Source organism: Lutra lutra, chromosome 1 (genome assembly GCF_902655055.1).
Source record: "Lutra lutra chromosome 1, mLutLut1.2, whole genome shotgun sequence".
NCBI lineage: Eukaryota > Metazoa > Chordata > Mammalia > Carnivora > Mustelidae > Lutra > Lutra lutra.
In genome coordinates this window covers 217865173-217874718 of record NC_062278.1, presented here as the reverse complement: position 1 = coordinate 217874718, position 9546 = coordinate 217865173, and the positions used below count along the sequence as shown (strand labels likewise).

Sequence of the window (9546 nt, the reverse complement as noted above, 5' to 3'; positions counted from 1 at the left end):
GGTTCATATTTTGCAGACACCTCATAGTGCCCAGTCCCAGGAGGTCAGGGTCAGGCGGCCTGTCCCATATGCCCCCACGTACTCCTGGTCCAGCACAGGAACACTGGTGGGCGATGAAGGCTTGTGGGAACTCCTGTGGTGACAACTGACGGGTGAAACAGGTACAAGAGAGTGGAGTCTGGAGAACTAACAGATAATGTAGAGGAAAAGGGGTTCTCGAGAAAAAAAGGTAGGCAGGGGATGCCACCTAATTTTTCCTGGTAAGCCAAGATCGCTCTGCCTCTGCTTCCAGAACAGAAAAATTCATACCCTTGATGCTGGCAGGTGAATGTCACTGCTTGCCTATAACTGGTCTGGTGAAATGGAAGGCTTAGACAACAGAAATGGATACCAGAGATCAGAAATTTAGTTCTCATAATTCGTATTATTTATTAAGCATTCTCTGATAGATGCTCCCTCATACAGGGAGTATTTGAAAGACAAGTTCCTGCTTGTGCTCAGAAGAATGTAACCTCCATCGCTGGCGTTCTGAACCCTGGAGTCTGCCATCCTTCGGATGTCTATGAATGGCCCTCTGGGACGTCTGGGGGAATCTGCTGCCTGTCTCAAGTCGCTTGCGGAACATGTATGTGTACCTGAGCATTTTCCTGGGAAAGGAGGTGCCCAGCTTTTATCAGATGTTTAAAAAGTCTAGGACTTAAAAAGGGTTCAAAATCCCTGCACTGGACATCCAGATTCTGGGGGTCCACAATTCCCAACATACAGACCTAGGACCACCTTCATTAGAATTACCTGGGATGCTTACTGACAGGTAGGTTCCTGGTCTCCAGCCAGACCTGAGTCATTCTTTCAGGGGTGGGGCCCAAGATGTTTTGTTTTGGGGATGTTGATTTTGATGCGTAGCCAAATGTGAGAACCATTTTTCTGAGTGCACGTGTACGTAGCAAACAACTTATAAATAAGGGATTGGCATCAAAGCTGGGGGTGAGGGTCGCTGGTCTTCTGTGTCTGTGTCCCCTCCTTGGGAGAGAACCCCAGATAGAAGCTGTTTTGGTCCAGGGTGGGGGGAGGGTTGAAATCCCATTGGGATGTGCCGCACCCCCTTATATGGCACTAATTGAGCTAGAATGTCCACGGGCGGGGCAGGCCAGTCAACCAGCCAAAGACACAGGTGTGGTTTTAGTCTGAGAATCCAAGGACTGAGTTAATCCCTCTCTGACGTTCCACCCCAAATCTACGGTCTCCCGTCTCTTCTCAGACCAGCCCCAGGATCCTGCCTGGACCCCACGAGGCTGACGTGTCTGCTCCTCCTCTCTTGGCCTGGGCCCTCTTGGCCACCTCTCTTGAAGACAGCAGCATAGACTCTGGCGTGGAAGCATCCAGAAGGCCTCTACCCCAACCTTGCCCACCTCTGCTTCATTCCTCCTCCAGTTTCTCCCGCACCTCTGCCGGCAGGCCCTCGTAAAGGGCGTCCTCTACCACGAGCCCCGCTTTCTTGAGCCCCACGCAGTTGCCAAGCTCTTCTGGCAGCGCCTCCAAGCGGTTGCCCCTGAGCTCCAGGCGCCCGAGGGCTCTGAGGGCCCCCACCTGGGGTGAGAGCTGGCTCAGGTGGTTGTAGCCCAGGAGCAGCGTCCGCAGCTTGCGGCAGAAGAAGAGCTCGTCGGGCAGGGCCTCCAGGGCATTGTAGGACAGAGCGAGGTGCTGCAGGTTCTGGAGGAGGCCCAGCTCGGGGGGCAGGGAGCGCAGCCCATTGTGGGAGATGTCCAGCAGGCGGAGGCCACAGCACATGCCCAGCTGGCTGGGCAGGGTCTCCAGCTTGTTGTGGCTGAGGTAGAGCTGCTCGAGCCCCCGGAGCTTTCGCACGTGCTCGGGGACATAGGCAATCTGGTTGTGCCACAGCCTGAGCGTGACCAGCTTGCGACAGTGCTGGAAGCTGAGGATCTCCTCGATGGACCGCAGGTGGTTGTCCTTGAGGTCTAGTTCCTGCAGCGCGCCCAGGCTGAAGATGGCGTGGGGGATGCGCTCCAGCCCGCAGGCCACCAGCTCCAGCTCCCGCAGTGCCGCCAGCTTCTTGAGGCTGTTAAGGGCCAGCAGGCGGGCCCCATCGTTGTGCAGGCTGAGCCGCTGCAGATGGCCGGCCACGTCCGTCACGCTGGCGGGCACCTTGCCGGCGTTGCTCCGCAGAGACAGCACCTTGAGCTGCTTCAGCTCCCGGAGGCTCTCGAGGGTCGCCGCCCGAGCCAGCTCTGGGGGGAAGAGCCCCTCAAGGTGCAGCTCCTCCAGGCCCCGCAGCCCAAACACCCACAGGGGCACCTCGCGGAGCTCCTCGCACTTGACTCGGATGACCTTGAGGCGGTCCCGCAGAAAAACCTGCAAGGAGAAGGGCAGCCTGGCGGGCGAGTGCAGCAGGCTGAGCTCCTGCAGGCCCACCAGCTGCGAGAGGCCCGGGGGGAACGTGATGTCGCAGATGGCCTCCAGCCGCAGCGCCTCCAACTCGCTGAGCTCGAAGACGGTGTCGGGCAGCCCCGGGAGCATGCAGAGGGCCAGCTCGAGCCGGCCACGGGCGTTGCGCTGCAGCTTCTGCCGAAGCTTCTCAGGCGTCCACTCGTGGTTCAGGTTGAGTTGCTTCAGGCGGCTCTCACTGACCTCGGAGAGGAAGACGGCGAAGCGCTTGGAGTAGAGCGAGTCATACTGGTCGATGAGGTGGAGCATGAAAGCGAAGTCATTCTTGACGTCCGGTATGTCCCCCATGCCGGTCTCCTCCCGCACCGAGCGGAAGGAGTACTCCTTGAGGGGCCGGTGGAAAAGCCAGTAGAGGGTGTAGAGACAGGTCAGCCCGTAGACGCACACAAAGGAGATGTAGCAGAACGCCAGCTTGGAGAAGAGGTGGGCCTTGGTGTGGTTGCAGCAGAAGCTGGCGTAGCCTGTCACCTCCGAGGTCTCTACCCTGCAGGCCACCAGGAAACTGATCTTCTCCACGTAGACCAGGTTGTAGACCAGGATGGCGAAGAACTTGCAGACCTTGAGCACCGTCTGCCGGATATACATGGTATACAAGATGTCGCCCTCCTCCACGTGCACGCGGAACTTCTTGACCTTCTCAAACAGCGCCTTGGCCTGTTCGCCCTCCTTCTTGTCCAGCAGGGTGACGGCCGGTGGCTCCGTCACCACCTTCTCAGGCTCCATCAGCACCTTTTCCTTCTCACCCTCACCTGCCTTTCCTGGCCCCGCGGACGCTTCCACAGTCGCCGTCGCCCGTCCCGCAGCGGGGCCCTTGTGGTTGTCCCCAGAGACCTCGGACAGGGCCCGCGTGGTCCACGGCGAGTCAAAACACTTGCCCAGAATGGAGATGAAGTGCTCGATCTTGGAACTCGTGCCGGGGAACTTGAACCAGAAGCTGGTGCAGACCATGAAGATGAGTGTGTGGATGACGACCAGGTAGGGGAAGTACTTGGCGTACCAGTGGAGGGCGGTCTCGTAGCACAGCTGGTTGATGAAGCTGTACTGCTGGAGGTCCAAGTTGTTCTTGAGGCCGCTGACCTCCCGGAGGCCCCCCATCTGCTCGGAGACGCCGCGTGGCAGCAGCTGCTGGCATGGGGCTTCTGATAAATTCTCTCGGAGTTCGTGACTGGGCAGACAGATGATCTTGTCCTGTGTCACCTGGGAATGAGGTGAGGGAAGAGGGTCAAGGAGCTGGGATAGCCTGGGGCTGGGCGGCGGGGGGGGAGGGGGGGGAGGCGAGCTGAAGGTGGGAGGAGGCCCCAGGCCCTGACTGTCCCCAGCTGGCTGTGATTTTGGAAGAGTCGCTAAGCCTCTGAAAGCACCTCAGTCTTTGAAAAAAGGAGTTCAGTTGAATGTGATGCTCGGGCTCTCCCCCTCTGCCCCAGCAAAAGATCCTGAAGTACTAACCCTTAATACCTGTGACTAGGTCGTCTTTGCAGAGCACACGCGATCAAGTTAAGGTGAGGTCATTAAGGTGGGCCTTACGTCCTTTGGACAAAGACACATGCACAGGGAAGAGGAGCCACTGGCATCTATACACCAAGGAATGCCGGAGGCCACCGGAGAGCCGGGAAGGAGAGAGGCAGGGAACGCATGCTCCCTCTCCCTCACAGCCGGCGGAAGGAAACAACCCCTTAACACTTTGATGTCCCCCTTCCAGGCTCCAGAACTGTGGCACAACCGCAGGAAGACTTCCGGAATCTCCAGGCCCCGCCCCCTCCAGGCCCCGCCCCGCTCCGGCGGTGCGCCTTACCTGCAGAGTGCAGCCGAAGACCCCGATCATGAGCATAGCCACCGTGAGGTACTCGGCCAGCACGTCCCACCAGGGCTTGAGCACCTTGAAGGCGGGCTGCTGCTCCGTGAACTGCTTGAACTCGGCCACCGGAATCATCTTTCCTGCGGGGGAGGGGCAGGCAGGGGTTGCAGAGACCCTCAAGAGGGGGGCGCCTGGTCGTGGGCCGCCAGCAAGCTGGACACCTGCCTCTGCTCCCAATTTGCCTTCTCGCTTGCCCCAGCCTGGCAGAGCGCACGAGCTGTGTGCCCCCTTCCCCTCTGACCCAGACCTCACCACCTTCCTGGAGCCAAGCTACTACTGTTCTCCCCACTTCTGCCCCCCGGGATCCCTGCTCCCATCTGACGCTGCTGGCCCTTTCAGAGGTCAGAACCGGCAGTCTACAGGGCCACTGTCCCCCAGCTGGCCCGTGTGGCTCTCTCCCAGAACGCAGCCACCGCCCACCCTCAATGCAGAGACCGAACCGCTCGCTCTGCGGCTCTGACTCCAGACACCTAGCCCCAGCTCTCTCTGCCACTGGGCCAGAGCGTGTCTGAGGCAGGCTCAGGACTTCCGGGGTGTGGGCCCCCCACCCCCTTCAGGGGCGCTCCAGGCACCACCTCCAACCTCCAACCGGAAAAGCCGGCTGGAGTCTGGCTCTGGTTACAGGGCCCGAGGAGCAGGGAGTGGCAAAACCGAAGGCTGGTCAGTTAGGGGGAGGGAGCACTAGGACACCTGGGTTTCTACAGGGGTTGGTGCCCAGAATCTGAGGCAGAAAACAGAAACCTGGGTAGGGGGTGCCAGGATGCCTGGAAGGCAGAGAATCAGGAAATGGAAAACACAGGGAGAAGCCAGAGTGACACCTACGGCCCGGACTGGGGCTGGGCGGCCGGCCCACTCTGTCTGTCCCTGGGTTTCATTTTAGACCAAGGTATCATTATTTCAGATACGGACGGCCAGGAGCAAGTCACATGGGGACGTGGGCCACAAGCTGGGACATCACCCTCCCAAGCAGGGAGCGGGGGAGCCCGCCTCCCACAGGGAGCCTCCCTACCCAGCTCCCTGAGGCTGGACGGAAGGAAAGGGAGGCAGCAAGACCTGCACTGCTTCCCAGGGGGCTCCGAGGCTGGACTGCCCCTCCCAGCATCCGTGCTCCTCTACCCTGCCAGTTTTCCCACATGGGGTTCCTGGACACTGGGTAAGGAAAGGAGGCATCTGGGCCATCAATGGGTCCCCCAGTCTCCCACCCATTTCCTAGGCGAGGGGAACCTGGCCTTGGCCCACACCTCAGTCAATTACTTGACACTTCCCTCCCACTCTCCCTCTTTTTGGTCCCCAGGTCAGTGAGGCCTTGGGTTGGCTCCTGGGTGGGGTTGGGGTGGAGGTGGGCAAGGATACAGGATGCGGGTTCTGCCCACCAGGCAGAGGGCTGAGGGCGGGGCAGTCCACCACACCTTCTAATCCCATCAGAGGCCCTCACTTTGGGATGGCAGGGGCAGGGCCCCCTGACTCAGGCCCTGACTCACCCCAACCGGGCACGCAGACAGGGATGCTCAGACAGAACTGAGGCTCCCTCCCACAGTGCCCCATCCTTCACTCTCACTGTGACACCCAGTCCTAAAAGGAAAACTGTGTGTATCAGTCCAGTCCCTGGGGAATCTTAAACACGTGGGGCTCATGCCCGGGGAGCCCAATGTACACGGTAGCCATCCAAGGGGACACCTGGGGGGCATTCTGGAGTGTGTGTCTGGATGTACACACTGAGCTGAGGGGAGACCTGGGAGCCTGCTGCTGTTTTCCCCACCCTGGGGACCTGTCCCTGTGAGGGACCCCACTCCACTGTTCAACCTAAGGAGAGCACTTCTGGGGGCTGTGACAAAAATACATGGGCAGAGACCAACTTCCTGCCTGCATCCATCTCGCCAGGCCAGGAGCTCTAGCGCCCACCATGCCAGGACTGCAATCAAAGGCAACGAGGCAGAGACACCCAGGGTCCCCAGTGGAAGGCCCCGTGGCTCTCACGGAACAAGGTATACATAACACAACACCATCGGAGGCAGACATGGGGGTTATCATTATCTGTCTCCATGACTCAAACTGGATGGCCCGAACCTGCCATTAAGCTTCTACAGACACAAGACGGCCCCCCCCCCCACTTTGTCTGAGCTGGGCTCGGGGGGGGGGGAGGGCCCCAGGGTGGAGGGCTTGAGGGAAGGGGAGTCCGGAGGAAAACAGCCACTGGGCCACACGCTCCTTATGGCCACCAGATGCTTCCAGGACCTCCTTTCATCCCAACTCTCGGAGGGAGGGTGCTGCAACCGTCATTTTCCAGACTCTCAGGAGGGAAATAACCAGCTGGAGGTTTCACAGCTACCAGTGGTATTTAAGGCGTAACCCCCAAGTCTCATCTGCCTGGTAGCATCCCCCCCCCACACGCACACCGCCCCGGACTCTCCTGGGTGAGAGCCTCTGCTGAGATGCCACCGTGTTTTCTCCAGGAGACCCTCAGAGGGGAGCTCCAGCATAGGGCAGATGGGTGGTCGGCGGCTGCTCGGTGAGCCAGGCTGGAGAGTCCTGGTCCATCTAACCACCAGGCCCAGCCTGAGCCCCACCCATCCATACCTCACCCCTGCTTCTGCTCTCTCAGGCCCTTCCTGGAGCTGCCAGCTGGCCTCCCAAAACAGGGCACTGGTGGGTGCTCCTGGTCCCGGCCCCCCCTCACTCACAGCCCATGCTAATGGGCAGGGAAAACACAGTGATAGTTGTCAGCCCTGAAACAGGCTTTGGAACACACGGGTCCAATCTTTGACTTTTACACAAGAGAGAAACCGAGGGGGAAAGAAAGTGTGAGAAACTGAGGTGGGGGCAGGGGGTCCTTAGTAGAAGATCTTGGGCCAGGCCCTGGCTTGGGGACTCCCAACCTAGTATGTTTCCAAGCCGCACAGCCAGGACTTGGGAGCTGAGGGAGTCTTGAGGTTTAAGAGTTCTGGATGGGACAACCTGGAAAGGACCCCAAGGGGTAAGGTTCTGGGGGCACTGAGGGGTTCGCAGATGTGAGTTGTCGCTGTCTTTTTCCCCCAGCAGGCAAGGAGAGGGGAAAGGGATCAAGACCCCGGGGGGTGGGGGTGTCCCCCATCCTGCTGATCTTCGTTCCGTCCTAGCCCAGACCCCCCATCCCCACCCCCACCCCGCTCCCTGACAGGCGCCCTAGGGCTGCCGAGGGCCGAGTCTCTCGCCGCCCCCACCCCCTCCCCAGTTCATTGTGCGCCCCAGCGGGCCGCGGGCTCGGGCGCCAGTGTCAGCGGCACCTGGGACGGTCCTCACGTGGGCCAGACCCACGCCCCGCCACCCCGTCCCCGGGGACAGACAGCCATCTACTCACCGCTCCGGCTGGGACGCTGGGCCCAACTCCTGGGTCCCTGGGAGCGGAGCGGCCGGGACTCCCGCAGAGTTCCCCGGGCCAGCCTGGGTGAGTCAGGGCGGGCGGGCGGGACAGGAGCCCGGGAGCCGCCCCGCCTGCCCGCCCCGTGGACGGCCCGGCCCCGCCTCTCTTTGGGCCCTCCCAGGTCGCCCCCAACTCCCCGCGCGGAGGGGTTGCGGGAGGAGGGCAGTCGTACCCCTGCTCTCCCTGCGGTGGGTGAGGGGCGGCCGGAGGAGTGGGGGTCTTAGACCTTTGGCTCAGGCTGCAGTCGGGGAAACTGAGGGGACCAGAGGCACTGCGCTCCCAGAACCAGCCTCGGGGCCTCCTTCCAGGATCCAGGCTGCATAGACCCTGTCAGGAACAGGTGACGAGCCTCCCCACCCCCACTCCCTCCCCCAGGTGTAGCCACCTTCAGGCACAGCCAAGGGACCAGTGAACAGAGTCCAGGGAACCGAAGGGGGTTTCCCTTTTCCTGCTCTGAGCACCCGGCCAAAGGAAGCTGAGCAGAGTGGGGGCGCTTCTTGGTCTGACCCTGCCCAGCCTTGAGATCTGCTCTGGACTTCTCCCCGAGGGGTAGGAGCAAGCTGCCCTCAGGTTTGGGGTAGGGTGGGGGGTGCGGTGCCAGGAAGCACAGGGGCCAGAGGGCTCTGAGATCCCAGGCTTGAGGGCAGCCTGGGAAGCCAGCTTCTAGAAAGGATGACTGCCTCCCCACCCCCACTCAGTCCTCCCCAGCCGGGGAGGCCTATGCTGGGTCTTAGAGTCAGAAAGCACCCGCTTCAGCCTGAAGGCCTCTGATGAACCTTGATCGCTTCTATCTGTAAACCTCAAGGGAGGGGGACCTTGACGAAAGGGAGAACGAGATCCCTCCCCTGCGGGAATAAGAAGCCCATGAGTCCACTAGACCAGAGATAGCCAGACACTCCAAACCTTGAGGATGGGGACCCCCCCCTCCGTTAGGTTCCTCTGTGAAGCCTTGCGATTGGCACGACCCTGGGAGGCACAACTTCTCCAAAGGTCTATGAGCTCCCCCATGGGCAGCCCCAATATAGACGTTCATTGTGAGGCCAAGATAAGCAAGGCCCCGTTCTCTCTCAGAGCTTCTGCCAGAGCAGGGGCAGCCGACACAGAGGTAAGCATGCAGACAGGCCAAGGAATGAGATCTCCGTCTGGGACAAGTGCTGTGCATGTCACTAAGCAGGGTGAGGTGAGTGAAAAAGGCCAAGAACCACTTTGGGGCATTTGAGATGGAGTCATTTCTCCCTCTCCTTCACCCCTTCCTGCCCAGGAGTAGCTCCTTGGATCCATGTCCTGGGGGTGGGGGTGGTGTTTAAAGCTTTATGTTGAAGTGAGCATCCTTTTTATTTTTTTTTAAGATTTTATTTATTTATTTGACAGAGAGAGAGAGAGAGAGAACACAAGTAGGCAGAGAGGCAGGCAGAGAGGGAGAGGAGGAAGCAGGCTCCCCGCTGAGCAGAGAGCCCGATGCAGGGCTCGATCCCAGGACCCTGAGATCATGACCTGAGCTCAAGGCAGAGGCTTTAACCCACTGAGCCACCCAGGTGCCCCTGGAGTGAGCATCCTTAAAAAAAAAACAAAACACTTTATTTATTTGAGAGAGAGCGTGCGCACATGCACATAAGAGCATGGGGAGTAGCACAGGGAAAGGGAGAAGCAGACTCTCTGCGGAGCAGGGAGCCCAACACAGGGCTCCATCCCAGGACCCTGGGATCATGACCTGAGCTGAAGGCAGACCCTTAACGGACTGAGCCCCTCACACGCCCCTGGAGTGAGCATCCTGACACACCTTGCTTTACACACTTGTATGAATCTCTGAGGTCACTGGGATAGAAGC

The 9546-nt window shown here is 60.0% G+C and overlaps 1 protein-coding gene across 2 annotated transcripts; it reads right to left on the bottom strand.

The window, feature by feature from the left end:
- Positions 1–624: 624 nt before the first annotated feature.
- Positions 625–7933, bottom strand: LRRC8E (leucine rich repeat containing 8 VRAC subunit E). 2 transcript variants are annotated; one of them, XM_047704591.1, is made up of 3 exons: positions 7656–7933; positions 4256–4398; positions 625–3660 (listed from the first exon to the last, which is right to left on the bottom strand). In XM_047704591.1, the coding sequence occupies exons 2-3, from the start codon at positions 4391–4393 to the stop codon at positions 1417–1419; spliced, it is 2382 nt and encodes a 793-aa protein (XP_047560547.1). In that variant the 5' UTR covers positions 4394–4398; positions 7656–7933; the 3' UTR covers positions 625–1416. The 2 variants fall into 2 exon arrangements, with proteins under 2 accessions (XP_047560547.1, XP_047560556.1); XM_047704600.1 differs by lacking the exon at positions 7656–7933 and adding an exon at positions 4571–4803.
- Between the last annotated feature and the right edge of the window lie 1613 nt (positions 7934–9546).

Excerpts from the sequence above, each read along its gene's own strand:
- LRRC8E (XM_047704591.1), bottom strand. The coding sequence starts at position 4,393 with ATGATTCCGGTGGCCGAGTTCAAGCAGTTCACGGAGCAGCAGCCCGCC. Across the intron at positions 3,661-4,255 it reads TCTTCGGCTGCACTCTGCAG|GTGACACAGGACAAGATCAT; the intron begins GTAAGGCGCACC and ends CCTCATTCCCAG.